This window comes from Cetorhinus maximus, chromosome 17 (genome assembly GCF_964194155.1).
Source record: "Cetorhinus maximus chromosome 17, sCetMax3.hap1.1, whole genome shotgun sequence".
NCBI lineage: Eukaryota > Metazoa > Chordata > Chondrichthyes > Lamniformes > Cetorhinidae > Cetorhinus > Cetorhinus maximus.
Window position 1 is genome coordinate 64,375,419 of NC_135895.1, and position 24,039 is coordinate 64,399,457.

General features: G+C 42.5%; 1 protein-coding gene across 2 annotated transcripts in view; it reads right to left on the reverse strand.

Moving 5' to 3' along the window:
* pde4dip (phosphodiesterase 4D interacting protein) overlaps positions 1-24,039 on the reverse strand; it is a 545,686-nt gene that overhangs the window by 120,858 nt on the left and 400,789 nt on the right. For both annotated transcript variants that reach the window (XM_078561344.1, XM_078561345.1), the window contains 8 exons: positions 23,510-23,704; positions 22,924-23,112; positions 20,107-20,212; positions 17,922-18,049; positions 16,500-16,616; positions 15,773-15,928; positions 13,378-13,478; positions 10,018-10,157 (listed from right to left, as the gene is read on the reverse strand). In XM_078561344.1, the coding sequence (XP_078417470.1) occupies positions 10,018-10,157; positions 13,378-13,478; positions 15,773-15,928; positions 16,500-16,616; positions 17,922-18,049; positions 20,107-20,212; positions 22,924-23,112; positions 23,510-23,704 (1,132 nt within the window). The remainder of the gene's footprint in view (positions 1-10,017; positions 10,158-13,377; positions 13,479-15,772; positions 15,929-16,499; positions 16,617-17,921; positions 18,050-20,106; positions 20,213-22,923; positions 23,113-23,509; positions 23,705-24,039) is intronic.

Consider the following 24,039-nt stretch of genomic DNA (forward strand, 5'->3'; position numbering starts at 1 on the left):
GAAATTTCCATCACAGATTAATGTCCAGGCAAACACATCACTCACAGTGAATAGGTGCTGAATGGCATGAACCTCACATGATATGGAAGATGGCAGGGAGCTTATTCTCTGCAATAATCACATATAGGCCCAATCATCTTCAGCTGCTTCATCAATGACCTTCCTTCCATCATAAGGTCAGAAGCAGGGATATTTGTTGATGATTGCACAATATTCAGCACCATTCACGACTCCTCAGGTACTGAAGCAGTTCATGTCCAAATGCAGCAAGACCTGGACAATATCCAGGCTTGGGCTGATAAGTGGCAAGCAACATTCGCGCCACACAAGTGCTAGGCAACGACCATCTCCAACAAGAGAGAAGCTAACTATTGCCCCTTGACATTTAATTGCATTACCATTGTTGAGTTCCCCACTATCAACATCTTGGGGGTTACCATTGAACAGAAACTTAACTGGACTAGCCATATAAATACTGTGGCTACAAGAGCAGGTCAGGGGCTAGGAATCCTGTGTCAGGTAACTCATCTCCTAACTCTCCAAAGCCTGTCCACCATCTACAAGGCACAAGTCAGGAGTGTGATGGAATACTCCCCAATTGCCTAGATGAGTGCAGCTCCAACAACACTCAAGAAGCTTGACACCATCCAGGACAAAGCAACCATTTGATTGGCATCCATCCACAAACATTCACTCCCTCCACCACTGATGCACAGTGGCAGCAGTGTGTACCATCTACAAGATGCACTGCAGGAACTCTCCTTGGTCAGCACCTTCCAAACCCACAACTGCTACCACCTAGAAGGACAAGGACATTAGACACATGGGAACACCACCACCTGGAAGTCCCCCTCCAAGCCACTCAGTATCCTGACTTGGAAATATATCGTCATTCCTCCGCTGTTGCTGGGCCAAAATCCTTGAACTCCCTCCTTAATAGCACTGTCGGTGTACCTACACCACATAGACTGAAGCATTTCAAGAAGGCAGCTCATCACCACCTTCTCAAGGACAATTAGCGATGGGCAATAAATGCTGGTCTAGCCAATGACACCCACAATCCATGAATGAATAAAAAAACTTTGATGGCATTATGTCCTGTTTTGGAAGCTTCACAATTTTCTGGAATGCTGATGTGCATGGCATGTCCACAAAACAATTGAAAGCCCTGTTGCTTTTGGGATACCAGCAATATCTCTCAGGTTGTGCAGTGGGCCCTGCAGGAATCACTCCCTGCTCTGGGATATGATCCATTGATGAGAGTTGTTCTTCACATTATCCAAATGGCGATGTGAATGAACTATGAAATTCTGCAGGTTATTTGAACAAGGGAGCATCAAGTCAAATCTAATCCTGTTCTTGCTCAACACTCTACATGCACAATTTCCAGTTGATCACTGGATAGCCATCAGGAACTCTGGCTGATTCAACCCTACCTTTCCTGGCTCAGGAGAATCATAGTAGCCCAATAGCTCAATTAGGTAAGATTAGCTCACCCAATAAGGACTGGGAATTGCATTCGCAACCTATCTGTTTCACGCCAAGCAACTAATTCTTTGGGTGGCTGAAAATCTCTGTTAACTGATTTGATATTTCCTGACCTTGGGATCAAAACTTGCTCCTATTGCATGTGGAAGAACTTAGTTCGAAAGTACTTTAAGATGATATTTTATTGTGAACAAAAAGGCATCAAAACAGACACACTAGAATTGCTCTCCAATCACAAACTATCAGTACATACAAACACAGAATAAGCCTGAACAGAGAACATTCTTATTGCACGCAGTCCAACTCAGCTTTAGGGACATTTACCGCCATTTTCGATATTTGCTGGATTGACCGTAATTCAAAATACTGACCAATCTCTACAATCCTATGTTAGGCACAATTTTAAGATCTTTTTTTAAAAAAAGGCCCATCTTCGTGCAAATTTGCTGAGTAATTTCTGTCCCTATCTTATAGGAAATGTCAGAAAGTGGAAGCAGGGTTGGGCACTGACCGGTCCTCTTCTCCAAACTACATACCATTCCTGAGTTGTATGGGTGGTCAGGCAAACAGATTCCTGCTCTTCAATCTCTGGCAATGCTGCTCTTTGGCCAAATGCTAGCAAGAAAGGAAAGACAGCTTCTGGGTGACTTCCCCTTTGAAATAGCCCAATGTGGAGAATTGAGTGGCCAGGTACTAACTTTCCATCACCATCAATTTTATCTGCTCCCCATCTAACCTCTCCAAAAGGCACTGGCTCCGTGCTGGTGTAAAGTTACCTTCCAAAAATTCATTCCCACACTGAGTGTCAACAGGCTATTACAACCAAACCCAATCCTAACTTCACCTGACATTTACATATGCATATTGCCAACCAGGGTCACCAGACAGCCAACAGTAGTTGGTCCTCTGGTGAAGATTCTGCTAAGGTCAACCGCAATGCTCCTACCAGCACCTTGGCTGAGCTCAGCTAACTCAGCACACGTCAAATCTGGGACCTTCTTTGTATGTATGACAAAGCAGCTCTTAGCTGACAGCACACTTAATCTGAATTTAATCTAAATTAAATCTATTTACTCTCATTCTCCTTTCAGCTTTGAAGTTGAAAGCCTTCTTCAGTTACTTAAAAAATGATTGATTAGATTTAGGCGGTCTAAGATAGAATATGCCAGAGTGTTAATGCAGCAGTCCAGGTGCCTGTCTTAAAATTGGGTCAACAGACACCTGTTTTATTTAATCATCAAGTGTCAGTCATTCTATTTTCTATGAGCCTGCACACAAGGTTGAGCAGACCCATGAAAATGTCTACTCTATTGCTCCATTGATGACCTAGTTGGTAAAGGTACTGGATTAGTTTAGTGCAAATGCATAAGGTGACAAATGCCCCAAGTGCAATTTCTGGTTTGTGCTACTGACCTTTGTTGAAAAGTGTGTGTGCCAAGTAAGGGCAGGATCATGCTTACAATTGAATGAGATTGCAGTACACAATGCTTGTACAGGTTTGTACATAAAGAATGGCAATTTGGGAGGCTGCCAGATCTAGTAGAATGGAAACAACTCAAAAAAATCAGCACTTCCAAGTAAGGGGTAGAGAAAAGTCAAGACTCTTGGGCAGGTTGTTTACCCTATATCAGTCAGTGGCTTGGATAGTGCTGTCTTAGAACTGGAGACCACCAGGACAGCAATGTTTAATGTCTCTCTTAGTGATCAGATGGTACGGCTGTCAGTGCAGAAGGTGGAAAGGGACCTTTGATACTTTTAAGGTTGTCAGCAAAACAACAGGAGCTGCCAGTGAGTTGCCGCATTGAGAGACAAACTCCTACCTGAAACAAGTTCTCCATGTGCTGTGAGAATGAACTGTGATTTGAAGTGTCCCTGTCCTTCTAAGAAAGTGTTTGTAAAGGAACAAGTTTGTCAAATTCTTGAACCAAAGACATAAAACATATCGAAGTGCATCAGGAGGAAAATGCTGACTTCACCAAAAATGAGCATATTGTCAAATATCTTTTTTTTTTAATGAAGATAGTCCTTTAATCATTTCTTACCCACCCACCAAAAGCACAAATTAAATCCCATTCCAACATTTTTTGTTACAGTAGATATTGGAATCTGGCATTTGCTTCCTTTATGAATCCTTGCTTTAGAATATTTCCTGTCCTTTTGGAATGCCATAGATGGTCTCTTACAGAGAAAGGATCATGACTGCAAAGACCAGGTGTTCTTTGGAAATGAATGAATGACAACCTGCACTTCAAAGGTCTTCCAAAGATGCAAGTTTCTAAAGTAGAAGGCAGCCCAAAACACTTCATAGGTAGGACCAGGCCTGACCAGCCTGGGGAGGTGGCCAAAAGGTGGAGTTGAAAAGCTAGATTTTAAGGGGTCTTTTGAATGAGGAGAAAATCAGTGTGCAATTCTCTTCCATTGGTATTCAATATGGGCATTATAAATCAACAGAGAATGGAAAGGTTAAACTGCAGCTCATGTGTTCCCACCATAAATATCATGGGCTGGCTGAAGCTCAAGAACCCCCATAGGCATAGTGATCTTGTAGATTACAAAGTAATTTATTGCTGTTCATTTGATTTTATTCAACATGCAACAGTCTCCTTATGCTTAGCACCAGATAGCAGAATTGCAGATTTTAGTGAGAATTGTTTTAGGTTAATGAAAAGTTATATGAAGTAAAATGCCACTGGATTAAGTTTCTAGGCTATGGTTACAAGGTCATAAATTGCTGATAATTATTCCCCTCTTTCAACTCCTCAATAGCGGAAAAATATAAGAAGATCCAGAGTAAGTAAAAGCCATTCAGTGTAACAAGCCCTTCTACTCAGAGTCCAAATTATCTTAGACTTCCCCCACTGCCTGTTGATCAATCTAAGGAACATTAAGTTTTTTTTCCCCTACTTCCCTTGAAGGACAAAGAGTATGAAGATACCAAATAAAATGAAGACTACCACGATTATACAGCTGTTTTCAAAGTGCTTCAACTTATAAATATGGTAAACTGGTCTTGCAATGTTCTAAGCTCAATGCTATATTTCTAGGATAAATTTGAGTGGAATTACAGATCCATCTTACCAACAGGTTGGAGGTAAGCAATACAGACTTGTTTTATCGAAATGCTTATTTTAAAATGTCTTTGTTAAGTCAGCAAGATCTATCCTTGTAATCGTGTCATCTTTTTGCAGTGATTCTGTTTCCCTCACTGTGGGCAATAAAACCAATGCCATGAATTCCAGTGTAGCAACAGTTGTGGCAATTCTTGTGATGCTGAGTATGTAGCATGTGAAATACTGCTACAAGTTGCTGAAGGAAAGGGTCTTCATGGGAGGATAAAATTTTGTCTTACCAATTACAAGTTGCCTTTGGACTATTATTTTGAGGGATATCTAGAGGCCTGGACTAAAATTGGAGCCAGTGCTCCTCTTTTTCCTCTGGTATTCTCAGAATAAACATATGCTATTGTTAGTGATGATGAGAAGCCTGACTGGGCTCAAGCTCAGGGAAGCTGCTCACAACTTTCACTGCAGAATTAGCTGGTTGGAGATGCAGTAACATAAAGTTATATAAATTATCCCAGAAAGACTTGGGTTGCCCATTCTTTTCTGTGGAGCTATCATTTTCCACAGCCAACTGCCATTCCCTCAACATAGACATGATTGAAGAATAGAAGAGGAAATTGGCAGATTCCAACTTTGCAAGAGGTAAGAGATACAGACACCACACCAAGGCAGGAGAGAAATGGAAGTAGTCCAAGCCAATCCTGAAGTTCTGAATAGCCTCTTGTTGTACCTAATTTAGGATATACAGCTGTGGAAAATTGTCATTACAGCTTAATCTACAACTGACTGTAAGGAATTAGCATTACACTTGCATATGTGCAATCATGCAGGGCACATAACCAATTCAAGGCTCATTCCTTTATTAACATGCTCTGATATAACCTGCATTATTTACAGTTGTCTGGTTACTAAAACAGGACACAGAAGCAACATACTTTGTGCACAATGGCTCCTGAAAATGTCAACTGAAACTGAAGAAATGTCGACACCAGCTGACCCATGTGAAACAAAGCCCCCTGAAGCAAAACATGCTGCAGGAAGCCTTAAGTAGGTGAGAGTGGGGTTTCTGCCCCTCAGTGGGAGGAAGTCCTGCCCTTGAGTTGCCAGCCAATCTGATTGGCTGGCAGCTCTAGTAGCCCGAGAACTCAGTGTTGGGAGCTGCTGGGACTGTAACCAGGCCCCAGGATGAACACAGCCATGGCTTCCAGACTCAGGCAAGACCCTTTTGGATGGGGAAGGATCAGGGAGCCTATGGTGGGGACGAAAGGTGGATTTTGGTGGCCAGGTGGGAAATGACAAAGAGGAAGTAACATCTTGGGAGAGGGGGCCTTGATGCACACAGGACATCCCCTGAAGGATACAACCCCCTTTCTTCATACCTTTAAACCAGTCTGGTTAAAAATGGCCTGCACAGTTCTGCCCAAGCATGATGTGGGCAACGTAATATTTGGGTTAACCTGCTTGTTAACAAGCTCAATTGCCTGTTAATTATCTTTCTAAAAATGGTGGACAGGCTGCTGATTTCGGCACCTGCCTGTCTACCTTTTTATGGGAAACAGGTCGGGGATGGGCAGGAAAGCGGTGGGCTAGTCACCAGTCACATTTTACGCACCCCTCGCTAAAAATACACTGGTGCAGGGCTGTAAAACCAAGAACTAACTATATAATTAATGATTGGCAACTCTGTTGAAAAAAACACATGCTACTACATTTTCATTGTAGGCAGACTGAACAGAAAAGTGTGGCTCATGAACAGGTGAGATTGAAGGTATAGCACAAAGTCTTGCTGGCTGCATGCTGCTGGACAGTGACAGCAAAAATCACAGTTCATTTAACATGCTACAGCTGAATCTGGACAATCTGCCAATATGAAGCTGGATCTGAAAAAGGAGCTTTTAACCCAAAGGAGCTTTTACTAAATGGGGCTCTGCCTTGCAATCTGTAAAATTGTAGGTACTGAAACAATTTTCTGTTGATGCCAAATATATATTAATCCAAGCGAGTAAGAAGCAGTGCTGAGTTACATAGCAAACTCAGAGGGCTTTGTCCCAGCAACCGATCTTTTTGGGGGTTACACCAGAGCCTACCTAAATCAATATAAAACACTTGCAATCAGCAATATTCACTAAAATGAGCCCTTCCATCCATTATAACCTATCATGGAATGACACTTTCACCAATTGTAATTACATTTACAAACTAGTTCAATACCATAATTTACTTTATATAAAAGAAATTTTCATCATTACCCATCATCTCCCTGCACCTCTCTCCTTACCCTCCACTTTCACACTGCAATTGATTGGAACATTGGAGCAGGCAGAAGCAAGAAACAATGGGATTCCATTATTGCACCTTCCACGTTGCTTTCTGGTGGCACTCTGAAGTGGGAACTTATGTTGTCTCATTGAGAAACGGCTGACCACCTCTTTACACATCCCCAGAGTGGTGCAACATTTACTGTGGGCAGATGGTGGCATAGCTGTAATGTCAATGGACTATCACCCAGAGGTCCCTGGGAACATGGACTCAAATCCCACCAGGTTAGCTGGTGGAATTTGACTTCAGTTAATAAGTCTGGAATATAAAGCTGGTCTCAGTAATGTTGACCATGAAACTATCACTGATGTTGTAAACAATCCATCTGGCTCCATAATGTCCTTACCTGGTCTGGTCTGCATGTGACTCCAGACCCACAGCAATGTGGTTGATTCTTAACTGCCCGGCAACCTACTCAGTTCAAAGGAAATTAGGGGATGGGCAACAAATGCTGGTCTTACATCCCACAAAAGAATATGGTGTGGCACTAGGTCCCAGAATATGATCAGGGTGAGGAGACAGTTCCATGGTGAGTGGAATGCTCACCCATCTCACCTTTGCCTGTACAATAACCAACAGAAAGTTTAAGTCAGCATCTCCATAATCTTTTAATTATTAATAAAAATTATGGAGTCACCTTTTCATTTTATCCTTGTGCATTGCCTATTGGCACAAGAAAAATGAATTTGACTACATGGGTGAAATCTATCAGTGCAGCCAAAGAGTTAGCAACAGAGGCTGCTGTTGGCCCAAGGAACAGGTCAGTTAATTTGAAAAATATGTATCTAAATGTAAATAAAATTTCTACCTCAATTACAAATCCACTCTTAGCCCAGATCAAGGAAAACTATTTTCAGTGTTTGTTTTAAATCTCCTGAAGTATCACCAGATTGCTACCTAAGCAGAACTTGGTGACATCAACCAACAGTGATTGGCTTCCGTGAGCTATATGGATGGGGAATATCCCAGGTTGAATTTGTGCTCAGTCACATCATTTCAGCCAAGTTGGCTTTAGGAGTTTTGTAATTGGTTTCAATGCCCTTATGTTAAATACCAAAGGAACACTAAGTGGCATTAATATATTCTTCCCTTCTTTCCCTAACTTTCTCCTCTTTTTCTCTCATCACAGCCCCCCAGCTCTGAGATTTGAAGTGTTCCTGTTCTTTTCTCTTCCTGGAAAATGAAAACAGCAAGAGATAACTATGGAGCAAGGTTATCCCAGCATTCAAAGCAATTGCAAATGCTCGCTATTGAATTTATAGATCTACTGAATTTATAGGTCTATAGATTTAAGAATGTGCTTTTATTGCTGTTATCGATTATAGGAAACTCCTATCCCCTTACTTTCCTCTTCTCACACTGGCAGGAGAAACCCTGGAAAATACCAGGCTGAGGCAGAATGCATGTACCAAGCTTGAGATTATGATTTTGAGGAATGGGACAGGCCATCTTTTTCCAAATGCAAGTTAGTCAGTCTGTGTTCCCATTCCTGACTGCTATCCAATGATCCTTGCTGGAAATTGCCAACTATGGATGTCAAGAGTGTTCACTATGGTTGAATAGTCTGTTGACACTCACTGCTTAAAGGATATAAAATGGTTAATATAGTTGAATTTCTGCAAGTTGCAATGCTTGTGGAACTAAACCCTTATATGCACCATGCTCTCACAAGAGATGGGGAATAATTTGGCAACTTTTCTTTTGTTTGGAGCAGAAGAGCAGTGTTTCTCAGGGCATGATTTACAGTGACAGAGCAATGTGTTTTAACACAGTTTATGTAACTTACATTAGTTGCTTAGAGAAGATTGAAAGAGTTTAGCTTAGTATTTTTTCACAAAGATGATGCTCCTATAAATAGGGATCAAACTGTTGCTTGCTTTCCCTAAAATTTGCAAGTATTATAATAAAGAAGTACATATAAAAATGTTAACATGCTTTAAACCAACTTCAGAATAGGATGAGAAATCCATGATATTGAATGATGACATTATATCAGCTGAGTGAGGAGGGAGATATAACATGGGTGATGGAGTATGAAGTGAATTACGAAGGCCACCATCACCTTGTAATAAAAATTCTACCTAGTAACATGATTAATGTAGAATGCATTACTATTGATCTAGAACATCCAGTAGCATTGTATTACACTCAAAACTTGTGCAATAATTAGATAATAATTGGTCACAAGGTATTCTTAAATCCAGTTGTGAATTTCACAAATTAAATCAGTGACATGCTCTGCATACTCTCATGCATGCCCACCACCCTTCATTAAAGCAGCACTTTGAAAATACTATGTTTAATAATGCTATTAATACCCAGTTATCAGAATTTATTTTATGTTTGATTTGTTTCAAGTCTCCTTTGCTGCATTGTGATAAAAAGTGGGCTTGAATCTGTGCTTTCTACATGACAAACTCTCAATCGATGAATGCCCAGTTCTTCCCCACATGGAAAGCAAGAGAGCGCCAGGAGAAACTCAAATATTCCCTATCGTTGTGGCAGAAGAGTACCTTGGACTGAGGCTTGGGGACCAGGTTTACCATTTGCTTTGTCAAATATGGAGTGGTCCACAGCAGAAGTAAAGGTTAAAATAACTGTTAGAATAAGTAATGAATGAATCTATACATAAAAATTTGCATCAATAGTTACTCTATATAATTGAGTTGCTGCAGTTATTCATAAATTGTAAATAGGTTTGTTTAGCAATTTGATCCTAGACCTTAACTTTTAATAAGGAGGATGCACCAATGAGAAGGAAGGTGTGACTCATACATTTAAAATGGAGGATGTGCAAGGGTATGATGGAAAAATGCTTTTATTTGACCAACATAAACAGGGAAAGGGAAATAACTTAAAATGGAATGACATTTTTCCTCTTGTGGTTGCATGCAAAACATTCTGTGTCATGACTTTAGGAGATAGAAAGAAAACTCATATAGGGTACAATCATGATTTTCTGAATCCAGGTTAGCTCACATTGCACACGTTCAATTAATAACCCGTTTGCATCAAGCAGGCATTTCCTGTTAGCAAGATTTTCAAGATAACCACATCCCAGTAGCACGCTATGTTGCTTGGGTGCGAGACCCCTCAGCAAGGGATGCCACATGCTCTTGCAGACTTCCCAGCCTGTCCATTCCCCCACCTCCAGAATCTGCTGGCATCTCAGATTCCCTCTCCAGCCTGCTGATCTGCTCCTGGCTCCTCCTGAGGGTTTCTTCCAGTTGTCTGCGGAGTGCCTGTACAGCCAAAAGCTCGGCCTGCAGCGAATCTTCTTTGCTGGAGCTAAGTAAAGATGTGAATGTGACAAAAATAAGCTATCAAACTATCACAGACAGTGCTTGATGAATGGACAATAGATAGAAGAAACAGCTGCACAAACCCTCCTTTGAGGACTGTAGGACACACTCAGTTATAAGGTGACATTGCTCTGTTCCTTCCACTTCCCCAACTCCTTAATGTGGTATTAAGCCTGTGACAAACTTAACTTTTGGGCTTCAGAATTCGATAAATTTCCAGGGCAGGATTTTCAGATAGTGTGGTTTTCCGCCTCACCACTCAAATAGTCAGCAGGGAACGCATCCCTTCTGATCACAGCAGCCCCACAGGTCCGAGGACTGGGCTGGACTGGGACTACAAGCAGCCCACAAATTCAAAGCCTTGGAGTCTGGGACCAGGTAAGCGCAGGGGGTCTCACTGAGTGGGGGGCCGGTGAGGTCTAACAGGATGGGGGAGAGTGGGGGGTTGGGCATCTTAATGAAGAGGCTGGGGGATAGGGAGCACCTCAGGGGAGACAGATCTTGGGGCACCCGACATGGAAAGAATGCCCTTGAGGGAGGTGCCCCCTCCACATCCCCAAGCCCAAGGAGGGGGACCTTCCGGGCTTCCCCCTGCCCCGAATCCCTCCCGCCAGCCTCAAAATTGAGGCCAGGTGGGAAGCAGCCCTTGTGGCCAACAACTGGCTGGCCTAGGCGGTGAATTTTACGGCCCCCATTGTCCCCCTGCAAACCCACCACTGGGGCCTGTAAAATCCTGTCCCAAGTGTTGGTTACCACAGGGGCTGATCTTAGGTACAAGAATGAAGTGGAGGGGGAAATAGGTCTGAATTAAGAGTTATCAAAATTAACTGAACTTTAGCTCCTGGACATGAAGGAGATTATGAACAAAAAATCAGGGCCTCGGATCATATTTCATCAAGAGACAGAGCTTGAAGTTGATGAGAATGTGTATTTATTGTAAGTCAGGGAATGCAGTGAACAACTGGGTTTTGAACCCTAGAAAACTGCTTATATTTTAACAAAGGTTTCAGAACCAAAATAACTTCAGCTACGAGGAAACTACAGACCAGATGAATTGCCCTATAGCAAATAGAACAGATACAGTGATTCATAATCACTGGCAAATTTTTCTTTTATTCTTTCATGGGATTTGAGTGCCTTTGGCTAAGCCAGCATTTATTGCCCATCCCTAATTGCCCTTAAGAAGGTGGTGGTGAGCTGCCTTCTTGAACCACTGCAGTCCATGTTGTGTAGGTGCACCACAGTGCTGTTACGAAGGGTGTCCCAGGATTTTGACCCTGAGACAGTTAAGGAACAGCAATATAATTTCAAGTCAGGATGGTGTGTGGCTTGGAGGGGAACGTGCAGGTGGTGATGTTCCCATGCATCTGCTCCCCTTGTCCTTCTGGGTGGTAGAGGTCATGGGTTTGGAAGGTGCTGTCAAAGGAGCTTTGGTGAGTTGCTGCAGTGCATCTTGTAGATTGTACACACTGCTGCCACTGTGCACTGTGGAGGGAGTGAACGTTGAAAGTGGTGGATGGGGTGCCAATCTAGCAGACTGCTTTGTCCTGGATGATGTCAAGCTTATTGAGTGTTGTTGGAGCTGCACTTATCCAGGCAAATAGAGACTATTCCATCACAGTCCTGACTTGTGTCTTGTAGGTGATGGACAGGCTTTGGGGAGTCAGGAGATGAGTTACTCGCCACAGAATTCCCAGCCTCTGGACCTGCTCTTGTAGTCACAGTATTTATATTACTGGTCCAGTTCAGTTTCTGGTCAACGGTAACCCCCAGGGTATTGACAGTGGGGGAATTCAGCGATGGTAACGCCCTTGAATGTCAACAGTAGATGGTTAGATTCCCTCTTGTCAAGATGGTCATTGCCCGGCACTTGAGTGGCACACATACTACTTGCCACTTATCAGCTCAAGTCTGAACATTGTCCAGGTCTTGCTGCATATGGACGCAGACTGCTTCAGTATCTGAGGAGTCGTGAATGGTGCTGAACATTGTGTAATTATCAGCAAACATCCCACTTCTGACCTTATAATGGAGTAAAGGTCATTGATGAAGCAGCTGAAGATGGTTGGGCCTAGGACACTACTCTGAGGAACCCCTATGGTGATGTCCTGGAACTGAGATGATTGACCTCATCAAGAACTGCAATCCTGTAATCCTCATCCTGAATAAATGCACACACAACGAACAAGGTTAATAATAAAACTACTCGTTGGTGCAGGTACCAGCACAATTTCTTACAAATTAGCATCAATGAAACACCAGTATCATATTTATTGTTGAACGTGGTGCAAAATAAAATCAAGCAGTGATACCAATTACACATGAGCAAGTTCCTCTTCCCTACAGATCACCTGGGCTGCATGCTTTGTTGTGCCAAAGTGTCACTTGTGTATGCCCTATGGCTCTCAGGGGGAGCTGGCGGATGCTACCTTGAAACAATTAACTGCAGTAATAAGTTGCAGTGGTTCAGTAAATAGCTACTGGGTTTGTTTAGCAATTTCACCCTTGACCCTACCTTTAGTACGGAGAGTGAATCAGTGGGAAAGATGATGTGACTCATACATTCAAAATGGAGGAAGTGCAAAGACATGATGGAAAATGCTTTTATTTGACCAACATAAGCAGGGAAAAGGAAATAACTTAAAATGGAATGATATATTTTCTGTCATGGATGCATGCAACACATTATGGATCATGACCTATAGGAGACAGGAAGAAAACTCATAATTACAATTTTCTGAATTCAGGTGAGTTCACACATTGCATGTGTTTAGTTAATTAGCATTAAACACCAAGCATTTCCTTTTAGTAACATTTTCAAGGCAACCACAATTCCACACTCTGCTGCACCAGCATGCAGTTAATATTAATTCATGGAGGTTTTTATGAAAACATGCCACTTTGGACAAGACAACAAACATTACAGCAGGAGTCTGCGAATGGTGTATGTAGCACTCATCAATATTTTACAATTCTGTTCATTTTCATGATTCCACTTTAATAATAATCATTGCAAAATCATACAAAAATTATCTTTTATTTTTGGAGATGTCAAGAAATAAAATTGAATACTCACTTCTAAAAGTGGTAACCAGTGCTAGCTAGATATTTATGCAGAAGTGCAAAATTACACACATGCTCGCTCAGGACATAGGCACAAGCACAGGGACTGCAGATTTTCTGTATTTACCTAGTCCTTTTCTTACCTGTCAGTTTGACTGTGGAATTTAACAAGGCTGATGTAGAGTTGTCGTTCAGATCGAAGAGCTTCGCTCAGTCGTGACTGCTCTTCAAGGGCACAGATCAACTGCCAGTAAACAATAGCAACCATGTGAAATAGGGAGAAATGATGTGCCATTTCAAAGAATGAGATAGATAATTCAGGCTTTTAATGTTCACTTTATGCTGTATTTGCAAATTTTCAGTTTGGACACTAGAGCAGACATTACAATTGATTATTGATCTCATAGGTTGTCGGGGGACTATTTATCCATTCCCAATCACTATCCAGCAACCTCTGCTGGAAGTACACATATGAACACTGAGTGAGGGGAAAGTGCCATTTGGTTGTGATACCTTTACCATGTAACTGAATAATATGTGAGCATTCATTGTCAAGGCATATGTGGGCAGTTGGCAGAGCTACCAGAAGGCAACCCAGTGTCTATGGACTGTATCCCAGCAAGGAGTGGATGGTTTCAGTCGAGGAAGGAAAAAGGAGATTCAAAAGGAAAAGGATCATTAAAAAAAGGAGATTCACTTCTGTATTCACTCAAATAACTTCTGGTTTCAATCTATTTCTTGCTCATTTTTGCCCTATTATATTTTTGGTGTTCTCAAACCTCTGATAGTTTCAGATATGACCCAGGTTAATTCACATCACATTCTCCTTCATTGCCTGGGACTTCCCAATCTCCACTCATTCTTGCTTCAAACAGTCCTGGTGAGATTTTTTATATATATGTTCATGGGATGTGGGTGTCACTGGCAAAGCCAACATACCTTGAGAACAGTTAAGTCCACCACATTGCTGTGGGTCTGGAGTCACATATAGGCCAAGAGGCAGAATTCCTTCCATAAAGGACCTTATTGAACTAGGTGGGTTTTTATGACAATCAATGATCATTTCATGGTTACCATTACTGAGACTAGCTTTCAATTGCAGCTTTTTTTAATTGAATTTAAATTCCACCACTGTAGTGGTGGGATTTGAACCCACGTCCCCAGAGAATTAGTCTGGGCCTCTGGATTACCAGTACCGGTGACATTACCCCTATACCATCATCGTGCCACAAAAATATAGGGGAAATTGCCTTATTATCCCTATAGCACTGCTTTACTTCTAGAATAGGATCATTGAATCATTACAGCATAGAAGGCCATTTAGCCCATCGTGTCCATGCTGGCTCTCCTAAGGAGCAATTTACGTACTGCCACTCCCCCATCCACTCCCCATATCCCTGCACATTCCTCCTATTCAGATATTTAGAAAAAAATTATCGTACAGAGGAGGCCACTCTGCCCATCATGTCTGCAACCAGCAGAAAACGAGCCACCCAGCCTAATCCCATTTTCCACACTTGGTCCGTAGCCCTGGAGGTTATGGGGCTTCAGGTGCATATCCAGACACCTTTTAAATCAGTTGAGGGTTTCTGCCTCTACTAGTGAATTCTGGTGAATTCCAGACCCCTACCACCCTTTGGGTGAAAAATCATTTCCTCATCTCCCCTCTAATCCTTCCGCCAATCACTTTAAATCTATGCCCCCGAGTCACTGACCTCTCTGCTAAGGAAAATAAGTCCTTCCCATCCACTCTATTTAGGCCCCTCACAACCTTGCATACCTCAATAAAATCTCCCCTCAGCCTCCTCTGTTCCATGGAAAACAACCCCAGCCTACCCAAACTTTCTTAATAGCTGCAATTTTTCAGTCCTGGCAACATCATCATAAATCTCCTCTGTACCCTCTCTAGTGTAATTAATGTGGTGAGGTGACTAGAATTTCATGCAGTACTCAAGTTGTGGCCTCACTAGTGCTTTTCATAGCTCCAGCATAATCTCACTGTTGTTACATTTATTGCCTTGGCTAATAAAGGAAAGTATTCCATATGCCTTCTAAACCACCTTATTGACCTGTCCTGCTCCTTGAGGGATCTGTGGACATGCACTCCAAGGTCCCTCACTTCCTCTACACCTCTCAGTATCCTCCCATCCTTGTTTGACCTCCCAAAATATATCATCTTACATTTCTCTGGGTTGAATTCCATTTGTCACTTTTCTGTCCACCGGACCAGCCCACTGATATATCAAACCCATAAAGATAAAAAAAAAATGTACTCCTAATAGCACTTACTCATTCTAGGGTAGAATTCTATGAATACCCACTCAGTCACCAGCTCATCCTATCTGTCTATTTTTAAGGCCGTTTATTTTTCCCATGACTCTTGACTCATTGATGAACATGAGTTTATCCGATTCCTATTTACTGCAGACAAGAAGGTTTAAAAAGGGAGTTGGAACTCAGCAAAGTTCAAGCCTAGCTGAAGCAAGTGTGAAAATACCACCACTAAATTTTCCATTACATGCACACACACATAAATACCTGATAGACCTCATATACCTGATGGTGTTTTTTTCCTACATTGTTCTGTGTAGATGATTGCATTTTTGCCACTTGCTCCCTCAATACCAGGAGCTCCTGTGTAAGCCTCTCCACCTCTGGAAATTCACATGGCTGAACCAGCTGCATCTGCAGGTCCTGTGGTGTGACACAACAAACGTCAACTTTGCAGCAATTTGACTGATAAATCACACACAGCACCAAGCCCTAGAATTTTATATCCAGATATGACCAAAGTACAGTATCAAAGGTGCAATGTTTTATATATAAATATGTTGTCATTCTTAAAGAACCAGTGTCTTTACTGGCCCTCTAAAATGTCTTATTTAGATAGATGACGGTTGGGCAAGATCTTCTCTAAGAGACTGAATAAGACTTTTTTCCCATCCTAGGGACCCAGGTTTGGATTCACCCCATGGTGAATGAATGAATGGTTCATCTGTCTGTTGACCATGGAAGTCCCACATAAAATCAGTCTGTACAAGCTCTGCTTCATACTTCCTAGAGCAGAAAACCATCCCTAACATGACACAAAATTAGTAACTTCACTATTAGTAACTATTAGTATCAAAATGAGTAACTTCAGGTGATCAAAAGCTTGGTCACAGAGGGTATAATTCAGGAAAATCAGTATGTCCTGTCAAACTAGTTGTCTATCCTTGCCATTGCTGTATATCAAAAGCCAACTGCTGCTTAAATCAGAACAGACCTTAATGCACTCCTCCTTGACACGAATGTTGCTTGAGAGAGCTTCGATCTCGGCTATCTGACGCTGGATCTCTCTTTCCTGATTAGTGAGGACAGACTGCAGCGTGGTCAGCTCAAGCTTGAGAATGCAAAAACAAAAACCACATTCAGATACCTGCCCTCATATCAATCACATTGCAAAGATGGAGACTAGTAATATTTTAAAACATTCAAAACTTGACAGGATATTTCACTTACCATCTCTAACCTAAAATCAAGCCTCATGTCCCACTACAAGAAGGAAATGTCAGCAACATTGCCAACACTCATGATTCGCTAAGTCCCAAAATTTACATTTAAAAAAAAAACTCATGATTCAAGCAGGAAATTTAAACAGCACCATGATGCAAGACACTAAAGTTGAAAAGCGTAGGAGAGAAGCCAAGCTAAATCAAGGAGTAGCTGTTAAATGAAGCCAAATGAGTTTTAAAAGTCTGCAGATTGTAGGACGAAAGGAGTTTCTCAGTTTGGAGGTCTTGAGAGTGAGCAGTTTAGAGTCATAGATGGTTTATTCAGCCTTGTTTCCAATACACCGAGGAATGCACAACTTGCAGTTTACTGTAGTTTGCTGGATCTGCTGTTCAGTAACTGGGAACATTTTCCTTTCTTCCCCCAAAGCTTTTCCTTCCTACTCTTGGAATCTTTTTTTCTTTTCTTTGGCCGAGTTTTCCTTAGTTCTTCATTCTGCAGCTGTCCTTTTCTCAAACCTATCAAATTCTGAGAGAAAACTTACTTGCCTGACTTTGAATAAGGTGAATTTCTATTTCAATTTGTTCCCTTTTTCATCAGTAATTCTGGGTAATAAAACTCCAGCTGTGTATCTTGGTTTGCATCCACCTGAATGGCTGCCAGATTTTTGTCTCTGTTTTCATGTGCCACCCGATGCCTGAGGGTTCCCCTTTTTCCAACAACTTTTAAAACCTAAGCTTTATTTTCCTCTTTTTAATTTTCCACACCAGTTTCTTCCCATTTTTTTTTCTTAAGGCACCAACTATTTTCCATTTGAGTTAATATCAAGTGTTGGCAGCTATTTGACCATGGAAACATCAACATCCACTCACATGCATTTTCCAGTTGAGTTCATTGGACAGTGATCAGGAGTGGGAAAACCTAGGTGATATTCCTCTTCCTCCCTGGATGACAGCATCTAGATTAACTGTAATTCCACCACTTTCCTCTCACTAACAAAACAAATCTGGGACTCAAATTTGAATCAGAAGAGCTCTGTACTTCCCCATTAAAGTCATGAATTCCCCCATATCGCCATTTTTGGTGAGGACTTTTGAACCAAAATGAACAGTAGGCATGGCTTTTAATAATGCACTCCAAACTCGGGAACCTCAGACTGTTTTGCTAACTCCAGTAATGGTGATTTAGAACTCACCGTGGTCTCTTTCTCTTTCCTCAAAACAAGCTGCAGTTCCTCTTTTATCTGTTCCAGCTCGACCTGCCTGATGTCTTCTTGTTCTGAATCAGTCATTGCATCATCTCCATCTATGGCTGTCTGTACTACTGTTAACAGAGAAAAGTGTGGTGACATCACACAGCTTGTAACATACTGGAAACAGCCTCCAAAAGGATTAAACTCACAAGAGGCTTCTTGCACTCTACATATTGTGCATTGGAAGGCAGTAGTAGAGCTGATTAACCTAGAAACTGATCTACAATGGGCCATAACTTCTGAGCTGCCCAGCGTCGGGTTGGGGGGGTACACCCAGACACGCTGGGGAATCCCTCTCGGAGATTCACGGGTAAGCATTGGCACGCAATTGCCCAGAAATGCACATTTGCTCTGGGCAATTGCGCTGCGCTGGCAACCATCCGAAAATGCGATTTAAAACACAAACATCGGATGGTTCCGACAGGATAATACCAATAGTTACCCAGAAAACGTTTGAAGAATTAAGTTAGTTCTAACTTCTGGGCAACAATCGTAAAGACCCAGACCGATCCCCCCACAGGACTTCCCGACAGCCCTGACCCCCCAGGGACTCCTCCACCCACACGGGACTCCTCACCCCCACCCCCACCAACCCCCTTCTCCCCACTCAGGCTCGACTTTCAACCCCCAACCCTACTGGACCTCCCACCCCACAAGTCAAACCAGACCCCTACCCCCCTCCAATGTCCAACACCCCCCGAGTCCACCCAATGTCCGACCTCCCACACCCCCCAAAATTCCAACCTCCCCACCACCCCGAATGTCCGGCCCCTGAACCCCCTGAATGTCCGACACCCCCAACCCCAAAATTCCAACATTCCCACACCCGCCACATATCCAACACCTCCCACACCCCTTGAATGACTGACCCCGCCCACTCCCCCGAAATTTTGACCTCTTCACCCCAAGAAATTCCAACCCCCCCACCCTCTCAAATATCTGACCCGCCCAACCCTCCCGAATGTCTGACCCCCCCACCCCCCTAACGTCCGAACCCCCCACCCACTCCTGAATGTCCGAGCCCCTCTCAATGTCTGATCTCCCCAGCCCCCCACTCCCTGAATATCTGACTCCCCACTCTCTCCAGATGCCCGACTCCCCCAGGCACCCCCCACCGAATTTCCAACCCCACCATCCCCTCCCGAGTGTCTGACCCCCTCAACCCCTCCTGATGTCTGACCTCCCCCACCCCCTCCCAATTTCCAAAACCCTGCTCCCTATCCTCACCATCTCTGAGCACCTCCAACCCCCAAATCCTATCCACTTACCTTCCCTCTGGCCTGTCAAGTTCAATCCAATCTTTAAACTTACCTGCTTTACAGCAGCTAATGCTGGAAAAAAGGAGCGTGTGCTCCTTCAATTCGACGGTGCTGGACTGTGACACTGGGCTTCGGAGACAGCTGTGCTGCCTGGCCCGAGTTGGAAGGTTGGCAAGACAGACATGGCAGAAATTTGGCGGAGGTAAGTGGGCACAAAGTGGCAGCCCAATGCTGACTGCCACTCCGAGGAAGTTACAACCTTACACCATACAGTTTCCAGTGGGTTCTGTACTGGATGGGAGGCAGCTGATTAAAGCTAATGATTAGTGCAATCTGATTCATTCAGAAACCCATTCCCTGTTTGAGCACAGAATCTATTGGAAATTTCAGTGAAGCCACATTGTTACCCTGATCAGGTGCATCCCTTAGGTGATTTGTGTGTGAGGCATGAAAGATAGAAAATCTAACCCAAAAGGTCCAGTAGAGCAGGCCCAATTGCATCAGTGAGACATTTCCCACACTCTGCATTCAAAGCTTATAGAAGTGAAACTAGCAAATAAGTTCCATTTAGTGCTGACCAAAGGACATTTTTGTACTGAGAGCACTCTCCATGGTAATTGTCTGTTCTTACTTTACCCACTTCCTTTGCTATTGAGTCATTGGTGTTTATACTGCATTTGGATTCAATTAGAGACATGTGAAAATCTGATCTTGGTACAGATGACAGCTGCTGTTTATATTTTGCCATCACTAAGAATCAGTACTGAGATGCAATAGGTAAAATCGTGAAAAATAAATAGTGTGTGAAGCTTATTTTGTGTATGAGCTAAGAGGGTAATGACCTGTGATTGTAGCTTAATTTTACCTACCTTCCTTTTCGTTTGCATTCTGCTGGATGTCAATGGGCTCAGATGCTTCCATTTTCTCAGGCTGGAGGGAGGGCTCATTCTTGCTATGACCATCCTGCACCAGCTCCTGAACAGGTTCAAGAAACAGCTCAGATTATCCGGTTTAGAAATAATTATCCCCTTCAAGGAAAAAAGCTCACAACTGGTCTCCGAAATTCCATTTTTTTGTAAAACGTCCATATATTTTTCAAGCCATAACACAAATAGAATGTGGTATGAAATCTAAGAAATGATTCAACAATCTGATGCTCTAGGCAAGAAGTGCATCCAGAGAAATCGCAAGTGGCAGCCTGTGATTTTCCATTCATTTAAGCCCATGATTCTGTATAAATTCACTCTTTATACCCTACTGTTTGGGCTTCTAGATGGCAGAAACATGCTACGGTATAAGGTGCAGCCCTGCTCTCAAGTGAAAGATAAATTAACCTTTGGCCATTTATTTTTTTTACAAAAATAGCTATGGTATTATAGCAGATGAGATATAAAACTCAGCTTCTGTATATTCCATTGATTCAGATGGATGTCAAATATGTCATGCCACTATTTGAGGAAGAGCAAGGAGTTTTTAAAAAAATCATTCATGGGATGTGCTGTCGATGGCTAGGCCAGTATTTATTGTCCATCCCTAATTGCTCTTGAGAAGGTGGTGGTGAGCTGCCTTCTTGAACTGCTGCAGTCAATGTGGTGTAGGTACATCCACAGTGCTGTTAGGGAGGGAGTTCTAGAATTTTGACCCAGCAACAGTGAAGGAACAGCAATATATTTCCAAGTCAGGATGGTGTGTGGCTTGGAGAGGAACTTCCAGGTGGTGGTGTTCTCATCTATCTGCTGCCCTTGTCCTTCTAGATGGTTGTGATTATAAGTTTGGAAGATGCTGTCTAACGAGCTTTGGCAAGTTCCTGCAGTGCATCTTGTAGATGGTACACACTGCTGTCACTGTGTCGGTGGTGGAGGGAGTGAGTGTTTATGGATGGGGTGCCAATCAAGTGGGCTGCTTTGTCCTGGATGATGTCGAGCTTTTTGAGTGTTGTTGGAGCAGCACTCATCCAGGCAAGTGGAGAGTATTCCACCACACTCCTGACTTGTGCCTTGTAGATGGTGGACAGGCTTTGGGTAGTCAGGAGGTGAGTTACTCATCACAGGATTCCTAGCATCTGACCTGCACTTGTAGCCACAGTGTTTATATGGCTAGTCCAGTTCAGTTTCTGTTAAATGGTAATCCCCCAGGATGTTGATAGTGGGGATTCGGCGATTGTAATGCCATTGAATGTCGAGGGGCAGCAGTTAGATTCTCCCTTGTTGGAGATGGTCATTGCCTGTGTTTGAATGTTACCTGCTACTTGACAGCCCAAGCCTGGATATTGTCCAGGTCTTTCTGCATTTGAACATGGACTGCTTCAGTATCTGAGGAATTGTGAATGGTGCTGAATATTGTGCAATCATCAGCGAACATCCCCACTTATGACCTTATGATGGAAGGAAGATCATTGATTAAGCAGCTGAAGATGGTTAGGCCTAGGACACTACCCTGAGTTCTTCTGGTATACTAGCTGACATTTCTTCCTTGGCCAACTCCATCAAAAACAGATCAGATAGCCATTCATCTCACTGATGTTTATGTGATCTTGCAAGCGCAGTTTCCAGTACCTTCCCTACAATAACAACAGTTGCCACGTTTCAAAAGGATAATTCATTATGTGAAGCACCTTGAAGTGCTTCAATCTAAAAACCCCTTTCTCTACTTCAAAGATATTAGATCGTTTTCTCTTCTTCACCTTGGTGCTCTCTTTGCCTCATGTGCCACTGTATGGCTATGAGAGTGATCACCTTACCTGCTCCTAGGCCTCAGCTTCAGATATGTGATGCTTCTCTCTCATTTTTCCAAAATTTTGTTCTGGCCCAACCAAACTTTCTCCCTGAGCTGCTGACTTATATTGCAATGTAGTTACTTGAGCATTATCAGTCCTCCAGCACCTGACCCAACTAGCCATTCTTCTTGAGTGAGCCTGAACAGCGAGTGGTGGGTTCTGTTTTTCACATGGTGGGAGTAGTGGGGGAGGATTTGGTAAAGGGTGGGGATTTGTAGCCAAGTCTGACCCTGCCTTCACCTGACAGCCGTCAAGTGTATTCTTCCAACAGGGATGGCAGAAGCCACTACATAATGGTCAGAAAAGGGAATCCTGGCTGAATTATTTCTCTTTAAAACTGAAGAACACTAAAAATAAATGTCTTTGCTAAGCTCAGCTAACTCAGGATAATCCAAAAATATAGTGGAAAAGATGACTGACAAATCCTGGATTTACAACAGTCAACAAAGCTGCATAAAAACTCAAAGATTTTATAGAATGGGAGCAAATAGAAGGAAGTTAATTAACTGTATCCAACTCTTTCTCAGCTTAAAGACAAGTTTTTCCATAAATTGTAGCACCTACACTTCAATGAGATAATTCTACAGTAGAGGCAGCACTGGGGTCATGGACTCAAACAATGGTAGGTACACAGTGGATCTTAACCTTTAATTGCCAATGTTTCTGGCTTAGTCTTGTTACAAGTGCATGCACAGCTTGTGCTGGCTCTTAGTTCTGTTGTTACGGGCAATTGTTTGCATTGGCTCACATACTTCTAGTTACAGCTACATTTTGTGCTTTTACTTCCATGGCCTTTTCTTTGTGTCTCACTCCCAATTATGCAGAAAGGGAATACTATTAAGCACTAGGACTGCTGAATTCTGCACAGGGCAGGATTCATTTATCGATGCATCAAACTTGAAGGACTTACATGGATTATTCGATCCTTTTCCTGAAGAAGTTCTTTGAGGCGGGCTATTTCTGTTGGCACCTCCAACAAGAAAACGTTCTGCTTGGTGAAATTTTCTGCTTCGCGATCCTTCTCCACCAGCTGATGACGCAATGTCTGAAGCTCATGGTTCTTCTCCGCAAGAACATGCATCAACCTCTTTGCTGCATCCTAAACAATTGAAAAAAAACCATAGGAAATTATATTAAAACCTGTCTCATCTGACCATCTGTAGAGATAGCAGCAAATTGTGTGCCCTAGCTTTGTTCAGTTGCTAATGTTCTCATTGCACTACATTATTAATACACTGTTAGAGGTGTTATCCATATTATTAATAAGGAAGTGACATGATAGACCAATTATGAAGATTAGTCATAGAAAGTTGTTTGAAAAGTTTCTAAAGGACAGAGGGATCCCTATGTAATATGAATTCGGAGCAAGAGTAGGCCATTCAGCCGTAATGTGTGCTATATAAGCAGATTGTGATACACAAATGCTATGGATTTTTAGATGTTTATGAAAATAACCCATACAGAAACAGAAACAGAGCAGTCGGGCAGCATATTACCTTCATCTGCTGATCATGGGAGTTGATGGTTTGTAGCAACTCTGCTACCTCTTGCTCGTGATCAGCTGTCAATATGCTTCTGTCTGTTAGCGCTTCCTGCAGCATTCGCTCCTTCAGCTGCAACCGCCGCCTCAGCTGTTCCATCACCTCGTCAGACCCAGTGCTAACCTTGTTCATCAACACTACAGTCAGATCCTGCAAGGGAGATTTAAACAAAAAGGCAACAAAGGAATTTTATGGGAACATACTTGGGATGAATATTTATAGAACCAATAATTCCATTCAAATTAAATTAAGATGAGAAATTATTTGTTCAGAGAGCTATGAATCTTTGGAATTTCCTACTCCAGAGAGTTGAGGACGCTCAGATATTGAGTGTATTCAAGACTGAGACTGAATGATATTTGGACATCAAGGGGTATGGGGAAAGTGCAAGAAGGTGGATTTAAAATAGAAGATCAGCCATGATATTCATGAAAGGTGTAGCAGGCTCAGAGAGGTAAACAGCTTACTCCAGTTCTTATTTATTT